The sequence below is a fragment of the Euleptes europaea genome, chromosome 1, assembly GCF_029931775.1.
Source record: "Euleptes europaea isolate rEulEur1 chromosome 1, rEulEur1.hap1, whole genome shotgun sequence".
Lineage (NCBI taxonomy): Eukaryota > Metazoa > Chordata > Lepidosauria > Squamata > Sphaerodactylidae > Euleptes > Euleptes europaea.
Genome location: NC_079312.1, coordinates 36,480,658 through 36,507,828, shown reverse-complemented (window position 1 = coordinate 36,507,828; position 27,171 = coordinate 36,480,658). Strand labels below are relative to the sequence as shown.

The 27,171-nt window shown below is 44.0% G+C and overlaps 1 protein-coding gene across 1 annotated transcript in view; it reads left to right on the top strand.

Annotated features, from left to right (window-relative positions):
* The window catches only part of PRICKLE2 (prickle planar cell polarity protein 2), a 378,224-nt gene that overhangs the window by 271,900 nt on the left and 79,153 nt on the right, over positions 1-27,171 (top strand). The window contains exon 3 of the mRNA XM_056846685.1: positions 18,166-18,279. Within this exon, the coding sequence (XP_056702663.1) occupies positions 18,166-18,279 (114 nt within the window). The remainder of the gene's footprint in view (positions 1-18,165; positions 18,280-27,171) is intronic.

Below are 27,171 nucleotides of genomic sequence, written 5' to 3'. Positions count from 1 at the left end.
AAGTTTCTAGAACTCCTGCTAGGAGAGGAAAACCTGGTAATGTTTGGAAAGTATCCTAAATATTTGGAAATGTAAAAATATATCAATAGAATCCAGTGGTTTCAAACAGCAAAAGCTCTGCCTTAAGGGACTTACTCATCATTTTGAACGTTTACATAGCCACATTAAGATCTGGGCCAGAAAACCCAATTGTCAAGTAATGCCCTTAAGCAGCACGGTAGGTATTGTTTCCCGAGAATATGAAACGCCGCAGAAGTAATACATTGAAATATATTTATATTGCCTCACATTGAAATGCAATAATCCACTAAAAGCAACCTGCCTACCAGAATATATGTGCACGCCTTATGCAATATTTGCAGAGTACGTTTTATTTATTCATGCACTCCAATCCTATGCATGCTTACTCAGCAGTAAGCCTCACTGAGTTCAGTGGGGCTTAGTGAATTTAAGATTCCGCCCCCCCCCCCCCATGACATTTATATCACACTGAAACCAGCCTACTGGCAAGGTCTCACATCTAACAAAATTTGAAAGCTTACCAACATTTTTAAAGAGCACAAAAGCCTACCCCTAAATCTAACCTTTCAGTAATGGTGGAAGTGCAAAAGGCATTCTAAACAACAGAAGCCTCAGTTGTCTTCCTGTACAACTTGGCTATCTGGGTCTCCATGGTCAAGCATTTTCATGATAGGATATCCTCAAGCTTCTCATCACAACCCCCTTCATCTCAGGTAGCAGGGAGACCAGCAACGATCTGGTTAAGGGGCATATAAAATGCAGGGTTGCCAGGTCTCCCTTGGCCACCAGCGAGGGAAATGGGGTAGGATTACCAGATCCAGATTGGGAAAATCCTGGAGATTTGGGGATGGAGCCTGGGGAGAACAGAGATCTCAGTGGGATGCAGTTAGGGTTGCCAGGTCCCTCTTCTCCACTGGCGGGAGGTTTTTGGAGTGGAGCCTGAGGAGGGCATCGTTTGGGGAGGAGAGGGACTTCAATGCCATAGAGTCCAATTGCCAAAGTGGCCATTTTCCCCAGGGGAACTGATCTCTATCAGCTGGAGATCAATTGTAATAGCAGTGGATCTCCAGATAGTACCTGGAGGTTGGCAACCCTCGGGACAGTGCCATAGAGTCCACCCTCCAAAGCAACTGTTTTCTCCAGGGGAACTGATCCTTGTAATCTGGAGAGGAGCTGTAATTCTGGGGATCCCCAGACCTGGAGGCTGTCATCCCTATTAGGATGAGATGCTGTTTTGAATTTCCCAAACCTCTAAAGATCGAAACTAGACCTTTAAATTTGGCCATAGTGGCCAAATGCACTTTTGGGATCATTTTCGGTACTTTCATTTGTTCCAGAGAGCAGTGTGAAATGTTTTTTTGTGTTTTTTTAGTGCTGTACTCATTGTTTGAAGCAAAATTATACATCCAGAAGTTTTTATAGGCTGACAGCTGCTCCTCCCCAGAAGGTTGTGAGCTTGTCTTCTTCTCTTGGCTTCTGGAATCCTTGGGATTGCTTGTGTCTGTTGAAGATGAAGCCCACCTGCTAGGCGTGCGATCCCGTTTCGAAGACACAGTGAAACTGGTTCCTAGAAGCATGTTTTGCCATCTCAAGACATTTTAATGTCTTTATATCTGTCTGTTATTTCCCCATGGGCGTAATTTGTCAGAAACATAAAGCCAGTAGCAGGTGCTGCGGAAAGGTGGTGGTCTGGGGAGTCTTAGGACCAATAAAAATGCTGTGTGCATGTTCTCTAGCCATTTTGTCTCACTTTCTTTTCTTTTTTTAAAACGTGGCACCATTAATCAAAAGGTATGTTGTAAGATTAAAACCTCAGCAAATTGCTGTGCTTAGAAGTTGTCTGCCTTTTTGCTTCACATCCCTGAAGGCCAGAAACGTAATCTCTCCTCCCAATGTAAACAAGTGCTGAAATTCTCTAGATTTTTTGTCCTCTTCCCAAACCTATATAATAACGTTCTAGGTTGGATCCAGCCAGCATTTTCGTTCAGTCCTGCCCAGTAATGTAAGAGCCTTGCTGAATCAGACCTAGTGTCCATGTAGTCCACCATCCTGCTTCACACAGCAGCCAACCAGTTGCGCTGGTGGGCCAAAAAAATGGGATAGAAGGCCAAGGCCTTCCCAGGCTGCTCCTCCTGTCCCTGGTAGGGTTGCCAACCTCCAGGTAGTAGCTGGAGATTCCTGCTATTACAACTGATCTCCAGGCAATAGAAATCAGTTCCCTTGGAGAAAATGGCCACTTTGGCAACTGGACTCTATTGAAGTCCCTCCCCTCTCCAAATCCCACCGTCCTCAGACTCTACCCTCAAAATCTCCAGGTATATCCCAACCTGAAGCTGGCAACCCTCACCCCTGGTGTTCAGAGGTTAGCTGTCTCTGCATAAGGGGGTTCCCTTTAATTACCATGGATAATACCTATTGATGGACTTATCCTGTACACATGAAGCTGCCTTATACTGAAGGACCCTTGGTCCTTCAAAGTCAGTATTGTTTACTCAGACTGGCTATCCAGGGTCTCAGGTGGAGATCTTTCACATCACCTAGTTGCCTAGTCCAGTGATGGCGAACCTTTTAGAGACCGAGTGCCCAAACTGCAACCCAAACCCCACTTACTTATCGCAAAGTGCCAACACGGCAATTTAACCTGAATACTGAGGTTTTCGTTTACCTTTGTTTCACCTCCGCTGTACATGCGTTGGGCCTATCTAGTCCAGCTCCTGTATCTCACAGTGGCCCACATGTATAATTAGGAGGTAGCACATACCCATCAGGGCTAGTAACCCGTGATGGACTTTTCCTCCAGAAATTTGTCCAATCCCCTCTTAAAGGCATCTAGGCTAGATGCCATCACCACATCCTGTGGCAAGGAGTTCCACAGGTTAATTACATGCTGGGTAAGTGGGTGTTCCTCTTTTAGTAGGGGATTTCACTGAAAGGTGGGAGGCGCTGCAAAGCCCACGGTGTGGCCCGAGTGCTCTGCTCCCCTCCAGCTATGCCACTCTGTGAGCTATGCTCCCCTCCAACCTAGCTCCTCTCCAACCCCACCACAGGAATCACCTTCGCCACAGACTCAACAGGCTGCTGTCTGCGCCGCACCCTCACGCTGCATGTGAGCTGCCCAACATGTGAGCCGTCCTGCTGCATGTGACAGGGGAGGGAGGAAGAGCTCCCATTGGGCTGCTGGGCAGAGGGGCGGGTGATGTGAGAAATGCCCTCAAGCGCGCGTGGAGAGGGGGAGGGGAGCAGCCCAGCCCCACGTCCCTCTGGCTTTCTAGTAACGAACTCAGGCAAACTCTGTGCTGGGGCGACGGCGCACGTGCCCACAGGGCTCTGAGTGCCCCCTCTTTCACGCGTGCCATAGGTTCACCACCACTGGCCTAGTCCTTTTAACTGGAGATCGCCGGGGATAGAACCTGGGACTTTCTGCATGCCAAACAGATGCTATACCGCTGAACCACAGCCCCTCCCCTAATTGACAGACTGTCTAATCTCTTTTTAAAGCCATCTGTGCTTATAGCCATCACTACTTCCTAGGGTTGCCAGCTCCAGGCTGGGAAATTTCTGGTGATTTTGTGGGTGGAGCCTGAGGAGGGCAGGGTTTGGGGAGGGACTTCAATGGGACGTAATGCCATAGAGTCCACCTTCCAAAGTGGCCATTTTCTCCAGGCGAACTGATCTCTAACACCTGGAGATCAGCTGTAATAGCGGGAGATCTCCAGCCACCACCTGGAGGTGGGCAACCCTACTACACCCACTGGCGATTAATTCCACAATTTAATTCCCTGTTGAGTAAATAAATATTTATTCCTTTTGTCTCTCCTGAACCTATTGCTCATTAAATTCTTTTGGTATCCCTGACTTCTAGTATTATATGAGAAGAAGAAAAAGCTTTCTCTACCACTTTCTCTACCCATGCATAATTTTAGAAACCTCTTTCATGTCCCCCCTTGGTCATCTTTTTTTCCAAATGGAATAGTCCCATACTCTTTAGTGTTTCCTTATAGGAAAAGGGCTGCTACCCCATGATTTCTTGGTTATCCTCTTCTATACTTTTTCTAGTTCTCCTCCTTACCACAGCCCCTATCCCACATGATTTTGATCCATGCAGCTCCCATGTTTCTCAGCTAGGCTTGCCAGCCTCCAGGTGGGGCCTGAAGATCTAGAATTACAACTGGTTTCCAGACTACAGAGATCAGTTCCCCTAGAGAAAATGGCTGCTTTGGAGGATGGACTCTATGGTGTTATATCCCCGCTGAACTCCCCTCCCCAAACCCTCCCCTCCCCATGCTCTACCCCCAAAACTTCAGAAAATTCCCAACTCAGAGTTGGCAACCCTGTTCCCAGTATAGCATTTGTGTGGGGTCAAAGGGGATCTCTCATTTCTTTTTCACCAGCTGAAAAGCTGGCTGGATCCATCCCACTGTATAGGGGGGAATAGCGAGCGGGGATTTGCACTTCTAGATTTTTAGCTTACTGATCAGACCAGTGAATAGGATCTGCTGGCCATTTACCCTTTCTGCATTTTCATATTTATGAGGGCCAATTTAGGTTGCATATTCTGGATCTCTGAATATGGATTAGTGACTCCTTCTGCTTCTTCAACAATCTTGCTATTCTCCTTATCGGATACTGATGTACTTTTCAGTGCATGTTTATTGGTAAAATGAAAATAATGATGCTTGTTTTGCTAGGGCAATTGCTCTGGTAATCAGCGCCAGTCATTATGGCAGCTGAATGCCTTATCCATGCCACCAAATAAATGCACCCCTTCATTCTCCCGTTCTACGGATTTTTTAAAGAGTATTTTCTTGAAAAGCCAAAGGCAGACCCAGGTGGCAAATCTCAGTCTCTTAGGAATTGTCATTAGTCCTGCCCTCTTTAGTAACAGACAGGATAGTGGCATACAGTGTCAGATACGTAGCCATGCATGAGAGCAATTATGGATAATTAGACTTGTGTTCTGTCTAGATTTGGATAATGTGTGTCAATTACTGGGCCATCTAGATGTGTCACTAAAGAGAAATGATTTTATTGCCATAATTGGAAGCATTGGTGGTGTCTTTTCTTTGCTCTTGGGAGCAAGTTTCAGGTTCATTACATTTCCGTCCTGGGTTCCAGCTCCCAGGAGTATTGAGCATTTTCCTTTGTTTGCCGAGATAGAGACGCTGATCCACATACTTCCTTATTTGTTTGTATAATTATGCCATTTGAATACATTCTTTTGTGCTGCCTTTGGTAGCCCGCAAGTGATGCCCAAGGTCTCATTGTGGGTACATGCACAGAGATACTGTATTGGGTGCATGCCCAGAGATACTACATCTATCCAAGGCAGAACCTACATTACCAGAAAAAGACTGATCGTTTAGCAACTTAGATTAGAAGGGGGAAAGAACCTAAATAAAGAGAAGGTCATGAGCAAGTACTTTTCATTGGGTCTGGTTCAAAGCTTAATCTGACCCAGGCGTTGTTTCTGGAATCATGTTTCAACTCAAGGGCTCAGCCTGGGAGGATGAGTCCCCTCTCAGCATGTGCAGGTTGATTATCACCCGGGACTGAAATGAACGCCACATACTCAAGGGTCCTCTTCAGATATTATGGTCACACACACTGGAAGCCTGCCAGTTGTACTTATCAGGAGCATAGGTTACCTGTGATCCACCCAATATACATGGTTGCCATGTTGTGTGAAGGAGGCAACACACAAAGTATGCACATCCCTACAGCTTCTGTCCACACTGCTTGGAACCCTGATCTTTCAGGGCTCTGGTTTGTGTGTACCGTGAGTTGAATTTTTTTTTTATAAATGTTTTATTATTTTTCCAGAATTATTATTCACATAGTTTAACAATTGACATAAACAATAAAAAGTAAAAACAAATAGGAAACATTGTTAAAGATATTTGTGTATAATCAAAGAAATATTGACTTCCCCTACACCTCCCTCCATCTTGTGATAAATTAGTAATCTCTTTTGCATAAAATTCTAATCCTGATATTGTTGCTAATATTTATTAATAGTTAGTACTATCATATAAAAGAAAGAAAAAAGGGGAAAGAAAATAAAAGAAAAAAGAAGAAGAAAAATAGTGAATCTCACTAATAATAAATGGATTAGTATAGTAGAAAACATTTAATTACTTCCATTAAAAATTAATTATTTTGTAAGTCCTCCATTTCTCCCTAACACTCATTTAATACATTTTATATTTCTAGTAAATTAATATCATATATGGTTCTATTTCCATTATAGCCAAGCCTTTTAACCGGTTCCTTTTTAATCTAATCCAAAAAAGAAACTAGACTCTTTTAAATTAGTCCCTTTGTCCGGAATTTCCAGCATTTCCTTCTTTTCGTCATTAACAGTAAGCGTCGAAGAGCATCCTTGGAAATTGTTGGTAGAGTCTCTTCTGCAGATAGATGATCTCCATGGTAAATCCACGTTGCAATATCTTGCATCTCAAATTCAAAGAAAAGGATCCTGACGGCCCCAGTTTATCTCCTCATTAAGTCCTCCAAGCAGATGTTGAAAAGTTCATCAGGCAGATTGAAGAAATAGAGGTCAAAGTCACTCGTGAGTTGCACTTTTCAGACATGTAACTGCAGATCGAGAGGATCAACATAAAGCTCCTGGCCTTCTAGTACCTTCTTTTCACCATTGTCTAACTTGGATTATTTGTTCCTTAATACATGCCAAACACAAAGTTGTACTTATATCGTGGTAGTTAAAAGTGTGGGGGAAAGTTTATCCATAGTTGTAGATGGAGTGCACAGCTGATCTCCACATTCAGAAAAAACTGGTGATACCGTCCTTCGAATGCAAGGGTAGAAATGGATGTTAGAATGTTCCCCCCTGCCAAGTTCAAAATGTTCCTGAATATAAAAAGCTAGCATGCCTGACATTGGTCTTAGGGTTGCCAGCTCCAGTTTGGGAAATACCTGGAGGTTTGGGGAGTGAAGACTGAGGGTGTATTGCAATTTGCAAAACATCGTATCTCAAATGTAAAGCCCGTGTTGGTATTTGAAAATTCTTTTACTTGCAGTGCATATGCACATACTACACAATTTCTACATTTAAAAAACCCTGTAATTTCTGTTGTTCTTGGTTCCTGAGGGGTGTCTGTGGGTACTAATAAATCTCTCAAAGCTGCCGTCTTTCTTAATCCCAATTTTGGTGGTTGGCTACAGCCAGGGATGGATTTAACGAGATGCCAATGTTTGGCAATGATTTTTTTTTTTATTCCTCCTGATAGATGAGTGTGTTGTAATGATGCTGTGAGAGAGTTATTTAGTACTGGTGCCTTGTTTTCTAATAGTTGTTTCCTTTCTATTATGTCAATTCTATTTTTTGCTGATTCAATAACACCTGGAGATTGGCAACCTGTGGACTAGTGCAATCCTAAATAGAGTTGTGCCTTTCTAAACCCATTGAATTCAATGGATTTAGAAGAGTGTAACTCTGTATAAAATTGCTACCCCCTCATCCTTGCTTGTTATAGGCAGGAAATTTTCGGAAATATGGATCATTCCGCCAAGCAATTACCTGTTTGCATTATGAAGTCCTGAATATGCAGGCCATTGGAGATTCTAAGTAAAGAATCGAGGGGTAAATTATTACAGATTGATTAACCTGAAATAAAAGAATCTGAATTATGCCATCCTAATATCCATTTAACTATGTTTGGGATTAGGATAAAGGTGTGTGTTAACAGTCGGAATCTCTCGCAAGGCTTGAGTTTTGCTCTTTTGAACAATCCAAACCAAAGACGGATGTTTGCATAAGCAAGCAGACTGGCTGGAGTAGTAAGAGAGCAAATATTTTCAGAATGCTGGTGTGTGTTTGGAAAAGGTTCTCTTCTAAACAACGGCTGTGGGCTTTGCGGGCATCACACAGAGTGGTGGGGTAGAGAAAGGGAGAGAAAATTCTCCTGGCAGAACCATTCATGGCGGACGAGCATCCGTTTGTTGTCCACAGTTCCCTGTTTGTGGATGTCTTTTTGTCAAGGGGAAGAAGAAAAGGGTTGAGTCCCAAGAGACCCTGCCTCCTTGAAACAAATTCTTCCCCAATTATAGTGGTTCCTATGGAACAGGCAGCTATGGCTTCAGAAAGCAGAAGAACTTTGAACATTTGAGGGGAAGAGAAGAAGAGTAGAAACACTAAACAAGACTGCTGAGGAGCTACATGCGTTGCGGACTAATATAATTATTTCCCTCCATCACTTTAAATAAAGTTGGCGCAACTTGAAAGAGAACCTTCTCCTTGTTTCGTTTTACAAGGCTCCCCTCTCCTCCCAACTTTTCCCTTTATGCTTGCAGGAATTGTTAATTTCCAACATACTTATTATGTTCTCGCTGGGGATGTCTGCCTTTAGATGCTTGTTGTTTGAACTCCCCCCCCCCCAAGTCTATGAGAATGTGAGAAATTAGGATTCTGGAAAAAAATAACTTTGGGAAATCAACATATAGCTGTCTTCCATGCTGTGACTTGGTGGTGAAAATTATTGTTCCTGCTTGTGAACGACTAGAAGGTTCTCTAAGGTCTCGTTTGATGCAAGACTAGACCTGCTTTAGCAGTTCTCTTTCTTCCTGCCAAGGTTTTGAAGTTCTGCATTGCAGCATCTTTTTGTTATGTTGCTATCTGCACCTAACCTAGGGCTAGGGTTGCCAACCTCTAGGTACTAGCTGGAGACCTCCTGCTATTACAACTGATGAACACATAAAGCTGCCTTATACTGAATCAGACCCTTGGTCCATTAAAGTCAGTATTGTCTACTCAGATCGGCAGCGGCTCTCCAGGGTCTCAGGCTGAGGTCTTTCACATCACCTACTTGCCTGGTCCCCTTTAACTGGAGATGCCGGGGATTGAACCTGGGACCTCCTGCATGCCAAACAGATGCTCTACCACTGAGCCACAGCCCCTCCCCTCCAGCCAATAGAAATTAGTTCACCTGGAGAAAATGGCTGCTTTGGCAATTGGACTCTATGGAATTGAAGTCCCTCCCCTCCCCAAACCCCACCCTCATCAGGCTCCGCCCCCAAAACCTCCCCCCAGTGGTGAACAGGGATCTGGCAACCCTATTTAGAGCTTCCTGTTCATGTCAGGTGACCTTCAGTATGGATTAAATTACCAAGGTATTTCTTTGAAACTTCACAATATACTGGCCTATCATACTGGTTTGTGACCATCATGCTTGTTTCCATACAGGTCTCAGGTTGAATCCACAGCATCTCCAGTTAAAGCGACCAAGCAATAGGTGATGTTAAAGACCTCTCTGCCTGAGACCCTGGAGAGCCCCTGCCAAACTGAGTAGTCAATACTGACCTTGATGGTCTGATTCAGTAGAAGGCAAGGATGGATGCTTAGGAAAGTCACTTTATAAATACGAAGTGGTATCATTTTATATGCATGCCATAGTTGGGACTGCAGACTTGAGAAGGAAGGGAAAAAAATTGCTTTGGTTTCTAACCACTAATTAGTAATAAGATGTTGTGGTCCAGTGTCTGATTTGCCTCTGGCTTTATATCTTTGGTAAGCCCTAGGTAGTTCAGACGGCACTTTCCCCATAGACAAATGCTTGGGTCTTGGGCACATTCTCACCCTCTCTTTTTTATCTGTTGTTTCTTGCCCTCTCTTTGTTATCTGTGAAAACTGGAATAAATCTGCGTATTCTCGCTCTGAGGTAGCATTATCATTACTGATCTGGATTTATGTTTTTCAGTATTCAGGGTGCTTCTTATATGTTATCTGAAGGCTAGTTCAGACGCTTCCTGAGTCTGTCCTTTACATAGTTAAATTGTGGAACTCCCTACCCCAGGATGTGGTGACGGCTGCCAACTTGGAAGGCTTTAAGAGGGGAGTGGACATGTTCATGGAGGAGGGGGCTATCCATGGCTACTAGTAAAATAGATACTAGTCATGGTGCATACCCATTCTCTCCAGGATCAGAGGAACATGCTTTGGAACATATGCAGGATAATGCTGCTTCAGTTGTCTTGTTTGTGGGCTTCCTAGAGATACTGTGTGAACAGACTGCAGGACTTGATGGACCTTGGTCTGATCCAGCATGGCTTTTCTTATGTTCTTATATTATTATGTAACTAGAGACTGATGGGAGAGACTGATGGGAGGCAGTGTGGGTTTTTTGCTGCAGAGCTTTGCCCTGACTTCCCTCCTATAACAACACTCGTATCTTGCTGGCTCTGCTTTTTATTCCCCCGAGTGCCTGGCATGACTATCTGAATAGTCAGGCATTTGTTTTTCCTTGGCTTCCACCACCCCCCCCCATTTTGAAATCAGCTGGTGGTTGGGGAACGAGGCATCCTCCCTGACACAAAGGACAGCCAGCCAACTGTATGGAAAGCCCTCCAGCGAGAAGGGGGGGGGAGGGTGCTTTTATAATTGACACAAGGGCCAGCCAATAGAAAAAGCAGCTTTCAGTAAGGCCACCTAGTGAGTTCACAGCTAAGGCAGGATTTGGAATGGTGGCTTTTATTTGTTTATTACATTTCAATCCTGCTTTTCGTCCTTCCTGGAGTTCAAGGCAACAGATGTTGAATTCCCAGGAGGTTTCTCATCCTGGCACTATCCATGCCCAGAACTGCTTAGCTCCAGCAAGGTGGCCGTGTCAAGAATGCCCTCTAACCAGCTGGGACACCCCCACCCCCACTCAGTCTTAAACATTACTTTACACCAACTTCCCAAAAATTTTCACAGTGTCCTGTTGTTTGTCTCCAAGTCTTCCTTAGCAAGAACCAGAGACTAAGATGCCACTGAAGACTTTGGAGTAGGGTTGCCAGGTCCCTCTTTGCCACTGGCGGGATGTTTTTGGAGCGGAGCCATTTGGAGCGGCCATTTTCTCCAGGTTAATTGATTTCTATTGGCTGGAGATCAGTTGTAATAGCAGGCGATCTCCTGCTACTACCTGGAGGTTGGCAATCCTACTTTGGAGGCATCTGTTGGCCATTCTATTTGTTGTTTCTTCCTCCAGGGAGCTCAGGGCAACAGTTACGGTTCTTCCCTCCTCCGTTTTGTTCTCACATCATAAGTCTAATAAAATAAATAAATCCCTGTGAGACCAGTCAGGCTAAGAGACAGTAACTGGGCCAAGGTTGCCCAGTGACCTGCATGGTAGAGGGAGGGATTTGAATCAAAGTCTTCCTGTCCCTCTTCTGGTGCTGTAGTCACTAAACAACCTTTCTCCTTTTGATGAGTCAGATGGCTGTGCTCTGTAATTCAGGGAACAGCCACATCTCCCAAACTCCTTATGATGTATGTTCTATCTTCACTGTATGGGTTTATAGGAAACTTTTCGGCTTCTGTCTGAGGGGAAAAAACCCAACCAAATGGGCTAAACACACTCTGTATTAAAAGTAGGTTAGTATCAAGGGCTTTGTGTTGAAGTCCTTGGCATAAACGGTTTCAGGACAGACTGTCTGACTGACAAGCCCATTTATTTTCAGACTTGGTTTCTCTCAAACTTCTCTCGCTTCCCCCCGCCCCGCCTCCATCTTGTGAATCTTCTGTTCTGGGAAAGTGAATTGTTGTCAGATGTGAGATCCTCTTTTCACAAGCTTGAATGAATTTCAGACCGAGAGGGGCCAGCGCAACAACAAGGAAATCCATCAGTACTTTATGAGGCCTGTATAGACAATGCCCGCTAGGCTGGCATCCTCATTCGAAACATTTGTAGCAGCGTAGCCAGTTACCATAGTATGCTGAAGTTGCATCCCATTCAATGTGCATATTTTTTGTAATGATGCACTGGCAGTATGCATTTCCCACACTAAACGCCATTATGTGAAGGTACAGCATGCCTAGAACCATCATGTTTTAGAACTGTGACTTGGAATTGTGTCCTGCACAGTTTACACGGGCTTTCTTCAAAGTGCACATGGCTTCCTCCTGCCCTGTTTTTTTTTTTAAATATATATAAGGTCACAGTTCAAATCTATGGTTAAAGAGAAGTACAAAGTCATGAAAAACAGCTGCTGAAAACTGCAGACATGTCAAGTCTCTCCCTTCACCACCATTACATCCAGCTCAAGTTACCCCATATCCAGGCAGGGCGTTTAGGAGGCCATTTCCTGATATTGGCAGACTGTTGATGCACATCATAATACACAGAGTAAGGGCACTTTCATGCATGCCTAATAATGCACTTTCAATCCATTTTCAATGCAATCTGCAGCTGGATTTTACTGTGTGAAATGGCAAAATCCATTTGCAAACAATCGTTAATGTGTTGTCGAAGGCTTTCACAGTCAGAGTTCATTGGTTCTTGTAGGTTATCCGGGCTGTGTGACTGTGGTCTTGGTATTTTCTTTCCTGACGTTTCGCCAGCAGCTGTGGCAGGCATCTTCAGAGGAGTGTCTCTGTCCTTCAGTGTTACTCCTCTGAAGATGCCTGCCACAGCTGCTGGCGAAATGTCAGGAAAGAAAATACCAAGACCACGGTCACACAGCCCGGATAACCTACAAGAACCAATCGTTAAAGTGCATTGAAAGTGGATTGAAAGTGCATTATTCAGGATGTATAAAAGCGCCCTAAGCTAGACTGAATGTGTGACTGGCATATTTGACAGCATCCATTTGTTTTTGTAGTATATAGCTCTAGTCTGCCTTCTCTCATTGTGTTTGTGTCCTGCCATAATCATGATTAACCATCTATCCGTCTAATTCTTCCCTTCCGTCACGGAGCTAAGGGTGGTGGCATACAGATTCTCCCCTCTTCCATTTTTATCTCCGCAAGAACTCTTTATTTTTATTTATTTATTCATCACTCTTATATCTTGCTCTCCCTGGCATGGCTACGCTTTGACGTAGGTTAGACCAAGAGGGACAGTGACTGGTCCAAGATCACCTAGCGAGCTTCACGGCAGAGGACTTGAACCCATATCTCTCAAATCCCAGTCGAATATGCTAATTAATTTGTCCACACCAGCTATGCTTTTTTGAGGTAATCACACAGCCACCAGGGTCTGACATTTACAATTAAGACTTACATTGATGGATGTTGCCTTGCTATGGTAGATCTCTTCCCCACGGGAGATTTACCAACACTTGAGTCCATTTTGACATTGCCAGAGAGAAATATACTTTCAGCACTTAGGATACAATTGTATGTACAGTTGTATGCAGTTAGCAGTTAGCCCCACTTAAATCAACAAGAATGGTACATTTCACAGTAAGAGGATTACAGTCTTAGGTTTTATTTATTTTTACTGGGTTTTTTTTTTTACTCCTTTTACAACTCCATTGTTAACTGCTGAGTATTTCATTTGGGATGGGTTAGCAGTCAATAAAGTGATGTCTAAAAACATACCACATGGATAGTTTAAGTAGACTTCACTACCTCTGACAGAAACATGGACTATCAGGGTTCTGAGAGTATCATTGGCAGATCACGTGCTCTGGTAATAGTTCCTAATTTTTTCTAGGTGATTATTTTCAATGTGAGAATGAAATGCAAGAGCATTTCCTTATCATAAAGCTATATGTGCTCTTGGATTTTCTCTTGGTGGGGCAGTCATAGTCAACAGAGGATTGACACAAGCAAAAACGTGAGCAAATTACCTGATGAATATATTAGAACTTCACCTCCCTAGCAAGGCGGCGACGTAACCTGGGGTAGATGGGCTGGTGATAGCGTCTGAGGAGAAGAAACTTTGTTGGCGGGTTGTCAGTGTGTGGAGTGTCTGTCAGAACTGATCCATATCTCTTTAAACATGTGTAGTTCCTTTCAGGTGACAGAGAGCAGGCCAGGACCTGTGCTCTTTGGTTTTGGTTGGGTTTAGATTTCAAAGCCCATTTGCCCATCCCTGTAGAGCAATTTTTTTGGATTTGATGGGAGATAGCTTTTGTCATTAAATGGAAAACTTCCCAAAGGAAGTGTTTGAAGGTGTTGTGCGAAGATCCCCCCCCCACCTCTTTGAGGGCCAGGAGACAATTATATGCATACGTGATAACCTGATTGCTATTTATACTTGTTATCTCCTCATGTATATGCTCAGCGTCTTTACCACATGTTACCTTAGGGACCAGCGTGACATAATTTGGCAGCCAGTCAAGAATAAATTACTTCTGGATTCTCGCAGTTTCAAGGGCATATTGGGCACAGATGCTCTGTAGCAGAAAATCTGAGAGCTGGATTGACAAAGCAAGAGGGCAGTTAGCTCTATTGATAAGGGAGGCTGATTGGAAATCCAGCCATTCAGAAACTGCAGGATGATTGCAGCGAAGAAGGGGAATTGCCTAGGATTTGGCTTAACGTCTTCAGTCACCCAACTACATGGAGCAAAAGTCTGCTTGACTTAGTCCTCCTTAAATTGCGTCTATCTTCTTTTCTGGGTGCCACTGAATGTACTACTTGTGCAGGGCCAGGGATCAACTGAAGGATGCGCTATAAATGCAAAGTAAGTGTCCTAGAGATATTTATTTGTACGTCACTTTTGGGGGTAGCTTTTGCTGCTTCATTTAACGTTTCCTTGGTTGAATGGTTGGTTGCTAATACTGGAGAAATAACATCATGACAAGGTGGGAGGTATCGCTCAAACTTCCTTGCATTTCTTCATGTTTTTTTTATACATAGTTTGAAATCCCTCTTTCTGTGATCCCTGTATGAAAATTATTAATTGTGTATTGGGGGGGGGGGGACGACATTCACAACATAAACCCAACATCGTGAAAACACACCAAAGCTGTTTAAGGTTGGCGTAGATCATGTATAGCCACCTTGTAATTCCAGATGGGTAACTATGTGGCAGCAAAATGAAGCAGGGGTCTAGTGGTACCTTACAGATATTTATTCCAGCACTCTTGGGGGAGGGAAGGCAGCATGGTGTAACCTGATCTTGTCAGATCTTAGAAGCTAAGCAGGGTTGGTACTTGAAGAAGAAGAAGAAGAGTTGGGTTTTATACCTTGATTTTTCTCTACCTTCAAGGAGACTCAAACTTGCTTACAGTTGCCTTCCCTTCCTCTCCCCACAACAGACACCGTGTGAGGTAAGTGGGGATGAGAGATTTCTGAAGGAAGACTTTGCAGAGAAGACACTGTCAAACCACGTCTGCCTCTCACTTTCCTTGAAGCCCCTTGCTGGGGTTGCCACAAGTCAGTTGCAACTTGATGGCACTAAGCTGTCTTGAGTCAGAGCTCACTTCACCAGATGCACGCGAGTTCATCCATTAGGTCTAGTATGTGGTGTTTCTCCTTTCTGTTGGAATGATTATTGTGAGAAGTCTAACACACTGCTCTGTTTCCCTTCACCACTCCTACTGTAAATCCTAAGAATGAAGTGCTGGTATGCATCCTAAACCCCATGCAATTTTTGGCTATAATATACAGAAGTGCTTACCAGGGGGTGATTGTTATCTCACTGACAGCAGTCCTCCTCCCTGCTAAATATATTGTGTAAGCTGGTTTGAGTTTCCTTAAAAAAAAAAAGTAGTGAAAACCGGGGTATAAAAACCAACTCTTCATCTTCTTCTGTTCCTATGGGAGGAAGTGTTTTCTGAAATACCGTACACCGTGCCATTTATGATGATGATTTATGATGCAGGCGATGTGATTATAACCACCTCCTTAGTAAGCACTTCCAAACATTCAAACCAGAGCAGGAATCGCTCACTGTAACGAGGTTGTTTTCAGCAGCATCTCAGTGGCAAGTATAACACATGTACCTCTGCTTCAGACAACAGAATCAAAGATGTATAGAAACTGTAGGGGAGACTTACGGGTGGCTGCCAATTTCATCAACCCGTAGAGTTTTGCCCAAATGCCAGAGTATCTCCGGTTTCTCCTGGGGTGCTTGGAGACTGAGGAGGACATGGGGGCGGGGGGTTAGTGATGGCATGTCATCGCTTCCAGGAAAAACTTGGAAGTAACATCATTCCTCTCTAGGAATCACCAGAAACTCACTGGTGAAACCATAGATTTCACCAAGAACTGACATCAGTCATCTCTAGGAATGGACAAAAACTTCCACTAATTGTAAGAGGTGTGATATTGTTTCCAGGTTTTCCCCAGAAGTAATGTCATGCCATCAGCCGGATAGCCCTTTTTAAATTTTTCTCCCACCACCGATCTGGGTGGTGGCAGGAAAAGAAGTGGAAGCAGGGGATGTCCTGCCCCTGCCGGAGGGCAAGTAACCCTAGGAATAGGGGACCCTGAGGAATGACATGGGGGGATATGCAGCAGGAAGATGAAATCAGTAGAAAGTGCAGATTTTGTCTGGATCCAACCAACCACCACCAAGATGGTCTCCCATTCTTACTGTGCACAAGTGACATGGCAACTGGTTGTTCAGATTCTGAAGGCACAGCCCTGTATCTCTGAACTTAAGAACATAAGAAAGGCCATGTTGGATCAGACCAAGGTCCATCAAGGCCAGCAGTCTGTTCACACAGTGGCCTACCAGGTGCCTCTAGGAAGCCTACAAACAAGACAACTGCAGCAGCACCATCCTGCCTGTGTTCCACAGCACCTAATATAATAGGCATGCTCCTCTGATCCTGGAGAGAATAGGTATGCATCATGACTAGTATCCATTTTTACTAGTAGTCATGAATAGCCCGCTCCTCCATGAGCATGTCCACTCCCCTCTTAAAGCCTTCCAATTTGGCAGCCATCACCACATCCTAGGGCAGGGAGTTCCACAATTTATTGTGTATAGTGCTACTGCTACTGTCTATAGTGTGCATCCTGACTACTGAGTAGGAGGTTCTTCCTTTGAAAGTATATTAAGCAACCGGAAGGGCTGCAGTTCAGTGGAAGAATACATATTTTGTATGTTGAAGTTCCCAGGGTCAGTCCCTGCCAACTAAAACTTTGTAGGCAGCAGATGTTGAGAAAGGGCTTTCTTTGCCTGAGTCCCTGAAGAGCCATTGCAAGTCAAGAGTAGGCAATAATGTGCTAGATGGACCAGCTTCACATGTTCATCTGTGTGTGTGATAGAGAGATTTTAGAGCTGAGAGCCTAAATTCCAAGAAGGGGGGCTTTTCATACCCTACCTCACTGGAGTGTCTCCTTCTTACAAAGATCACTTTAGCTTGTTGAGAGCCAGCGTGGTATAGTGGTTAAGAATGGTGGTTTGGACCCTAATCTGGAGAACCGGGTTTGATTCCCCACTCCTCCACATGAGTGGCAGACGCTAATCTGGTGGACCAGGTTGGCTTGCCCACTCCTACACATGAAGCCAGCTGGGTGACCTTGGGCTAGTCACAGCTCTTTAGAGCTCTCTCAGCCTCACCTACCTCATGAGGTGTCTGTTGTGGGAAGGTGATTGTAAGCCGGTTTGATTCTTCCTTAAATGGTACAGAAAGTTGGCATGACTAACAAAATTTCTGGCAGGGTATGAGCATTCGTGAGCCACAGCTCACTTCTTCAGATACATCTCTACCTGTGGCTCACGAAAGCTCACACTCTGCCAGAAATTTTGTTAGTCTTTAAGGTGCTACTGAACTCTTGCTCTTTTCTACTGCTACAGGCAGACTAACATGGCTACCGATCATGCTCAGTTAGGGTTTGCTAGCTTCTGCAGTGGGATAAGCTGAGGCAGAGACACGTGTGTATATCCTGAACAAATGCATTATTAATGGGATCTCTTCGGACCTGGTCTTGTTGCACTGAACAGTGTGCTTCACTTTTCATGTTTGTTTTTAATTACATACTCCGAGACTTGAAGGGAGAACCCAGCCTTCTGACAGATTTTATCTGCTGATTATTTTCACAAATTGTTACAGAGGAGGCCTTCGGGGCTGGCGTGTAGGTGGAGGCTCAGTTACCCAGTCACAGATTGGATGCCAGGCGGTGGCGTCTTAACCTATGCTTACAAGGGCAGGTGCTGACAGATCCACCCAGGCCAAGAGAAACATGCTCACATTCTGGAGACTAACAGAGAAAACGGTAAAGAACAACCTTGGCGGGTTAGATTTCCACTGAAAACAGCCTGCTCTTTTCTCTCTCTTTCCTTTTTCTGTCAAGGGTAGAACATTGGCCTGTGTCCTAAGGAGAGGTTCATTGTCGTAAGGACGCGTCTTAGGACTCTTGAGTGTTCTGCTCGAGTTGGTTTATCTCCCCCCCCCCAGTTTGTCACTCGAAGCAACTATGTCTGAAGCAAAAACCAAGTACTGCAGTCCCCCTTTTTTAACATTTAGGTTCATCAGTACTACAGCTGCCTACCAGAAGACAAAGTACCCTACGTGAACAGCCCCGGGGAGAAAGCCCGCATAAAACAGCTTCTACACCAGCTGCCACCACACGACAATGAGGTGAGTCATTTAGAAATAATTGGGGAAACGTTGGCTTAGCGCACTTAGCAGGGGACTGGATTCTCTTTCTGATGTTGCTGCGGTGTGTAACAATTAGCCAGTTAACCCAGCCGCTGGCCAATGAACTGTTAAAGGACTCTTATGTAAAACTCTTCTTCTTCTTCTTTTTTTTTTTTGTCTTGGGTCAGATTTTTCCCCGTCCTGACTGAGGATAGAAAATGCCTCATTCTCTACAGTAGTATTAAATTGGGTAGAAAGGAGCATAATCCTCAGATATGATTGGGAAATGTATGCTTATGGAGATGTATGTTTATCACAATGCCTATTTCATTGCCTGAATTCCTGTTCATTAAAGTCCTTCCAAGACAACATAAACTACGCGCCCGTAAACTTTACCTGTGGACAGGTACAATAACTGCTTTCTTCCTTTCTGTAATTGTTGCGGGTGTGCAGCACATGTAAACCCTTCCCGTGTGGTTGTTTAAATTGCAGCTTTCATATTACACTGAACCATACAAACCGAAAAGATTTATGGCGTCTGCACTTGGTAGGGAAAAGAACACTTTGATATGTGGGTTTCCACCTCAAGACCAAGTTGCCCGAGTTATTTCTGTGGAGTGCCACCGTAAGGAGTTGTTCAAGAGGAGGGAAGTGCTGAAGGGGATGAAGATGGTGGATCCTGTCAGCAGGCAGGGAGTATTTCTGAAGGCCCCCAGTTACACGCTACTCCCATTTCTCTGCTGAAGGAGAACAACGGAGTAGGATAGTTTAGCTGTAGGGCAGCACAGTGACTCTGACTGGAGCCATGGTTTTCATGGCAGAGGGTCTCCATTCCTCCTTTGCCTGCTGGGAAGGAAGAATTAATTTGCCGAAAAGAGGGGAATGATGCTTCCTTCCTAGGCTACCTGCTTGAATCCGAGGGTCATCGTGCTATTTAGAACAGGCACAGCAGATCATAGCTTTCCCATTTAAATTTTTTTTTGAGCCTGAAGGGAAATACTGTGGGGTAGCAGTCCATAGGTAAGCTTTCTGCAGGTCTCAACCCATGTGTGTGTGTGTGGGTGGGTGGGTTGAGACCTGGAAATGTATCATTTTGGAGATTTGTACTCCACTCTTCCATTCAAAAATATACAAAATGGCTTACAAATTCTCTTAAGGGGCCTGTAAAGTAAGGCTGGCATTAAGTTCCTGAATTCAGGAGCTCATGTCTTGTATTACAGATGGCTACAGAATTATGGGATCCTAGCAGACCCCAATATATCACAGAGGGTCATAGGGTTGCCAGCCTGCAGGTGGGGCCTGAACCTCTCCTGGAATTACAACTGATTTCTGGGCTATAGAGAGAGGTTCCCCTGGAAGAAATGGCAGCTTTGGAGGGTGGACTCTAGAGCATCCTATCCCACCAAACGTCCTCCCTTCCCCACATTCCGCCCTCTCCAGGCACTGCCCACCAGGCATGGAGCTGGGGGAAGGAGCGCCTAGGGGGGAGAGAGGGGGTGCTGCGCATGCGTACACTGGAGCCAGGCACTGGGGCGGAGGCAGGGTGCGCAGCGGCCACACCAACAGAAACAAAAAGAGAGGGAGAGCAGTGCCCATGCTGGTGCCCCTCTCTCTTTGCACCGGGGCAAGTGCCCCCACTGGACCCCCCAAGATCCGGCCTTGCCCACAAATCTCTAGGAATTTCCCAAGTCTGAGTTTGCAATCTTATGTAGGGGTCGGGAGGTTCTATTTAAAATGAGGCAATGACCAACAGTGCAATCCTAAACAGAGTTGCACCCTTTTAAGTCCAGTGAACTCAGTGGGGTTAGAATTTTTAACTCTGTTCAGGATTGCACTGTAAAACATGTAAGGGACAGGACAAACATCATATTTGCCACAGGGATCTCACTGAAAGCAGCAACCTTGTGGCAAGTGATTGCTGCCTGGGCCGTAGTATGTAGAACCGCTTAGCGTGGGGATTATTGCTATCATGTTGAAAATCTCTATTGGACATTTGCATAACATTTCTATATGCTGTTTCGAGCTCTGTCTTCAACAGAGAATGCAGCCAAAAAGATGTCTGAATAAAGAAATGATCACATTCATTCGTAAAACTGCAGATCATAGATGCTAATCCTACTTCGGGAAAGAGGAATGTGTTGTGCTCAGTCAGGACGTAATGACGAATATGAAGACAGAAATAAGCTGTATCATGGAAGACTTAATCTTATTTTATTATATTATATATTATATATATATATATATAATATAATTTTAAATTACGAAGACTGTCAGTAATTCTGCTATTTTAGGGTTGTTGTTATTGTCATTGGTATTTTTCTACTAAATTTTTTTAAAAAGATGCTAATCCTACTTGTTCTTTTTTATAAAAAAAAACCGCTCTAATGAAAAGGCCATTAAAAATAAATAGGCCCTGTGGGTGTGGTGGAGAACAAGGAACTGAAATACAGGCCAGGTGGCAGCTCTACAGAGATATATAAAATTATATGTGCAAAAACAGAAGAGTCTTTAAAGCTCTCATGCCAAAAATAAATATAATTTTTAAAGACATGGGGAGTGAAAAAGAAACTGGTCAGCATATTCTCAGCTGACACCATGGAACAAGGCTTTTGCACCAATACCAAAACCCTAAAAGGCCAATCCCCCCACCCCAAATCAGCTTCCCTCATTTTGAGGCCACGCCTGCTTCTAAGCACCGCCGTCAAGCTGAGCATCTGACAAGGTGAACAGCCTTGGCTTCCCTTACTGAGCATATCGACAGCGACTTAGGTTATTGTTGATAATTATTAAATTGTGCCCTGCTTAGTCAAGAGTTCAAAGTGACAGTTGGCGAGGAGAAGAGTTAGAAAGTCCAGCCCCTGAATAATTTCCCACATTTCCCCTTTAAAGGGCATAGGTGCAATATTTTTCTGCAGAAAGCTGTGGGGAAATGTGAATGTAACCATTTTTAAGTCCGCCATGGTTTTAGCATGTCTAGTGTGCGGAAAGTCAAGCTTTCTCTACAAAGAGCAGATTTTTAGCATCTGGGAAGGCTTTGAAGAGCCTGTGATAGGAAAGAGGGAAGATTTCGATTTGAACCGAAACCTCACTGAGTTTGACAAAATGTAGACTTACTGTGCCAGAAATCCTAAAGACCAATTATTCCTCTGTTGTGTTATATGCTATTACAAATTGGTGGCCTAAATGGGCAGTTCCTGCTTATACAAATGGTCTTGATCCTTGGTTTTCCCTTTCAATATCTGCTGATAACTCAATAGCAGTTTGATGTAGGATTGCCACCCTACAGTTAGCACCTGGAGTTCTCCCATTATTACAATTTATCTCCAGATGACCAAGATCAGTTCCCCTGGAGAAAATGGCTGCATTGGCGGGTGGACTCTATGGCATTATACACTGCTGAGGTCCCTCCCCAAACCCCGCCCTCCTCAAGCTCCACCCCGAAACTCTCCAGGTATTTCCTACCCCAGATTTGCCAAACATAATGTGAAGTAAAAAACCAGTTCTCCCAGAGGCTCCCAAGACGTTTACATTGTGAGTGTGAGACACGTCCTTTATCACTTCAAAAAGACATACACCGTTCTAAAACCATGGTGTTAGAATAGACCCAAAAGCAATTAAATCTAAATACCTGCCACATATAGCAGTGATGGCAAACCTTTTAGAGACCAAGTGCCCAAACTGCAACCCAAAACCCACTTATTTATCGCAAAGTGCCAACACGGCAATTTAACCTGAATACTGAGGTTTTAGTTTAGAAAAAACAACTCATACATTAACATCTTCTGTTTTAAAAGAAAAACACAATAACAGAGCTTTCAATGATACAAACAACTTTTTATTGAAAGGTAAAAGTTTGCATTTGGCATGCTTTTGAGCAATTAATGTGATTTTTGCTGTTGTATTCATGCTTATAATTTGTCTAACCTTGGCTCATACATTATAAGTTTGAGAGCAACACATGCAGCACTCAGGTCATCTGTTAGTCTGTTTCGGGTGTCAGATTAATTACATGCTGGGTAAGTGGGTGTTCCTCTTTTAGTAGGGGATTTCACTGAAAGGCTGGAGGCGCCGGAAAGCCCGTGCTGTGGCCTGAGCGCTCTGCTCCCCTCCAGCTATGCCACGCTGTGAGCTATGCTCCCCTCCAACCTAGCTCCTCTCCAACCCCACCACGGGAATCGCCTTCGCCACAGACTCAACAGGCTGCCGTCCGTGCCGCACCCTCATGCTGCATGTGAGCCGCCCAACATGTGAGCCGCCCTGCCGCATGTGACAGGGGAGGGAAGAAGCGCTCCCATTGGGCTGCTGGGCAGAGGGGCGGGTGATGTGAGAAATGCCCTCGGGTGCGCGTGGAGAGGGGGAGGGGAGCAGCCCGGCCCTGTATCCCTCTGGCTTTCTAGTAACGAACTCAGGCAGACTTCCTGTAGAGCGTTTGGTCTGAGCGCCATTGTTTCCTGGGGGCTCCCAGGAGCCACCAAGAGTCGTTTAGATTTGGAGTGCAAAAACCACTCCAACTCGGTCCTAAATAGTGGATCGGGAAGCAGGAAATTCCCCTGCAGCCTTCAAGAGCGGTTTGGACTCCCATATTCTCTGAGGGAGCTTTTATTAAGCCTCTCGTAGATTTGGAAGTTGTCCCCGCCGGCACATAGGGGCTACCATTGCCACGGACGACTCTTTGGATTATAGGCTTTGACCTCCTCTACACATTAACATCAAATAATCTATGAAAAGAACAAGAAGCCTCACCTTTGGAAGTCAGAGTGAGTAAAAAGACACTTTTTGCCTTTATCTTGATTGAGAAGACCTGAATGACGATAAAAACACCTACAAAAACCAGCGACTCCCTGCCCAGCGTAACGAGACTTTTAAAATAAACAAATGCCATTAAATGACCTAAGACCTTATCAACTTGATCAGTGAGTAGACACAATAAAAGGGACTTTTGAATGACTTTACAACTACCAATTAAATGCTTTGAGGGGAGGGAGGGAGACGAAAACCTTCCCCCCCCCACTTCCGGCTCTCTTTGATTCAATGTTCATCCATGTCGCCTCTTAAGACCGGAAGATAATAAGAAGGGCTTTGTTACCATCGAAAAGACAGGGCAGATTGGAAGACTTGAAGTGAATCTCCCCGGTGTAACCATCAAATCGTTCCTACCACTTAACCACCGAGAGGAGACGACGCAGGGTCTATGATACTGCAGTTCCTGTCTACTTTCTTTTCTTTATCTGTGCTGCTTTGAAGCGTAATTGAGGATATCTTGAAAATTACAAAGCCTGCTTCTATATAAGAATACAAGCAGATATGTCAAACAAGAGGATGGAAGAGATGTTACTCAAACAAATGGACATGTTTGCAGTGCAACAAGATTTAGTCTTTGAAAAACAACAAGCGCTCTCACATCAAGTATTTCAACTAGCTGAGGTGATGAATATCCTATTTAAATCAATTAATGGAAAACTGGACACAATTGTTGAGGAGATCCACGATATGAAGACCCAAGATATGACAACAATTATGTCAATGGAAAAAAAAGATTCTACTAAGGAGATGACGATTGAATGCTATGTGGAAATGGTGATAAAATCTGGAAAAAATGACAATGAATTAGAACAATTTATTTTTAAAGAGGTAGCTGCAAGTGACCAGCTGGCAATGAGAGAGAGTAACATGAGAGAACTCAATACCTCTACAATCTACTTGTCTGAGTTACTGCTGACAGGAGGAACATTATTATCCCAAGAAAACACTTCCTGGCAGCCAGCGATGGAGGGAGACATGACGAAGGATTTTACCAAGAAGCTGCTGGAAATTTTAACAAGAAGCCAATGGATACAATCACTGGGATCTTCTTTTACATTTTCAGAGGCCAGAATTGCAGCTACTATATTGAAAAACGGGGGGTGGGGATTGGGAAATAAAGAAGGACTGGCAGATCCCCTCCCAAAACAAGATAATGGCTAAAATGATGCTTATTTTTGGGGTGTAAGAGAGCCACGGTGGATTTACTTTGATGAATTTCTAATGGGAAAATTTGTTTATGTATTGATCTAATCCCTTTATTATAGAATAATAGAATGTTATATAGAGACAATGATGATAATATTATAACTAGGTAGGACTTGAAATTGCTTATAGAAGTAGCATAGATAGTTTAAAGCAAGTCTGTATGAGAGAAAATAAGGATTAGAAATTAATTTGAAATGCAAAAGTGTTAACCAGTAGAATTAGTGACTGAAGAAGATGCAGGGAAGTCACATATAGTAGATAGCATTGAATATTATAGATAACATATTCTCAGTAATAGCAATGAACTTTTTTTGTTACAAGCAGTTACAACTGAATATATTGTTGAGATATGTTTATTTTTGTTGAATTGTAGAAAATAATAAAAATAATTAAAAAAAAATAGTAACGAACTCAGGCGAACTCTGTGCTGAGGTCTAAGGCCTTGGTGGTACTTTTAGGGCCTTATCCTTCATTTCTAAGTTCAACCCAAGCAATCAGGCTCAAGGAATGATATATATTATTAGTTTACTAGATGTCAGTGAAAGTGGTAAAGTGTGGGTTGTATGGTTCAGAATGTAACAGCTTAATTAACGTCAAGGGCTAGCTGACAGGAACACATCTTATCTATTTTAAAATAGCTGGATTGGGTTCCACTTTCCTTCCCAGTTCAATTCAATGTGCTAATTATGACCTTTAAAGCCTCTCATGGCCTATAACTAGGGTTGCCAGGTCCCTCCCTCTCCTCTGGCAAGAAATTTTTGCGCAGCCATGCAACGAGACGATTTACCACTCAAACCCCCATCTGAGTGGTAAATCATCCCATTGCACTGCGGCACTTCCAGAAGTAAACCGGAGGTGATGGGATCGCATTGTTCATGGCCATAGGCTCATGCGATCCTTGCTGCGAGCCAGCCAGTGGATTGGCGGGCAATCCCAAGCCATCTGGCAACCCTACCTATGACATATCTGAAGGACTATGTCTCCATGTATCTCCCCAAGCACCAGTTATGGTCTTCTGGCACCTTCTGCCTGTCCCACTGATCAAAGTTGCCTGTGTGTTATTCTCCAGAGGCTGTTAGCTTTTAGTATTGGCTCCCACCTTGTCAAACAGGCCCTCTGAGGAGATGAGGGTGGTACTGCCCTTAAAAAAAAATTAGGAGGTGCTATAAGGCTGTTTAATTTGCTAGGGCTTTTAACGAGGTTTGACCTACAGATATTTTCTTGGGTGGTGGTGGTTAATGGGATCTTACCGTATTATGGATGGTTTTAATTTAGAATTGTAAGTTGCCTTGATCCACAAGGTGAAAGGGGGTATAAATATCTTCATAAATAAAAGGCTTAAGGTGTATCTTGCAAGTGTGATGGGAGTAATTTGAATGCCCATTGTGGAGAAATGCCTCAGAAAGTTCAAGTCTCCCTTTCCTAACACTGTAATTGCAAAGTATAAATAATTCCCCTCTTCATGGATCATTTGTAACCGAAACAAGGCTAATTTGAACTTCTGAATTAAAATATCTTGTCATTTTATCTGAAAACCTTGGCTCTGCGCCCATCTACAAGGCTTTTCTGGGGGGTTTTCTTCGCTTTTCCTGGTCAGTCGTACTCAATATACGATCTCAGATACGGTCATGCCACAGTTAGTGTCTTGCCATTAAGATATCAGAAGTGTGTCAAGGTGTCGTTAAGACCCGAGGCTGCAGTTAAACTGGAAAACTGCAGCGCAGGTAGCAACATGCGAGCCCTTGACGCCATCCCTTGTACCCTGGCCAAGCGCATGACGTCTTTCACAGTGAGGAGGAGCAAGGATTCCTGAAAGATGCTGAGCGCAGTCCTAACTTCGCCGCAAACCCAACAGATCCCCACTGAGTTTGGTGACATCCCAATGACACGTGCCTTTAGGACCACACCCTTAGAACTCCCTTCAGCATCAGGTGTTAATTCTTTTCTTGTCGCACTTCTGAATTTTTTTCCCCAGGAGGCTATCCACTCTGTTCACAGCCAGTCAGCACTTGTTAAAGGCTGTGATGAATTTAGAGATGCCTCCAAGTAACTTGTCTTATTTATATAGAGGCATAACATCTAAATCGCAAGATGTCATATTTCCGCTGTACACTGCATTGGTCAGGCCACACCTGGAGTATTGGGTGCAGTTCTGGAGGCTTCACTTCAAAAAGGATGTGGACAGAATGGAGCAGGTGCAGAGGAGAACGATGAGGATGATCAGGAACCTGGAGACCAAGCTCCATGAGGAAAGGCTGAGGAAGTTGGGAAAGTTTAGTCTGGAGAAGAGGAAGTTGAGGCGGGACATGCTTGCTCTCTTTAAGTATTTGAAGGGCTGTAAGTATTTGAAGGGCAAAAAGGTAGCCGCTGGATATTAGGAAAAAACTTCTACAGTAAGAGTTGTTTGACAGTGGAATCAGCTACCTAGGGAGGTGGTGAGCTCCCCCTCACTGGCAGTCTTTGAGCAAAGGCAGGACAAGCACTTGTCAGGGGTGTTCTAGGCTGATCCTGCATTAAACAGGGCATTGGACTAGTTGGTCTGTATAGTCCCTTCCAACTCTATGATTCTATGATGTATTTATTGACATTCTCACTGGGACTCAAAGTGGATTACACCAACTGAGTCAATACTGTCAACAAGATGAGACATACAATAAACAGTGAAATAGGATTTGGGTTGTAGAACCACCCAGAAGTCTAAAAACAAAACTGAACTTGTCAGTGGGGGTGGGCTGTCAGACATCTGTCAGGAAGCCTCCCCAGCAGTACCGCCGACACCAGTGAATGTCAGATGCAAGAGCATCCTTTTCTAAGCATTGTCTACCCTTAGCCGTCTTATAATCTCCTTCCCTTCCTCTCCCCACAACAGACACCTTGTGAGGT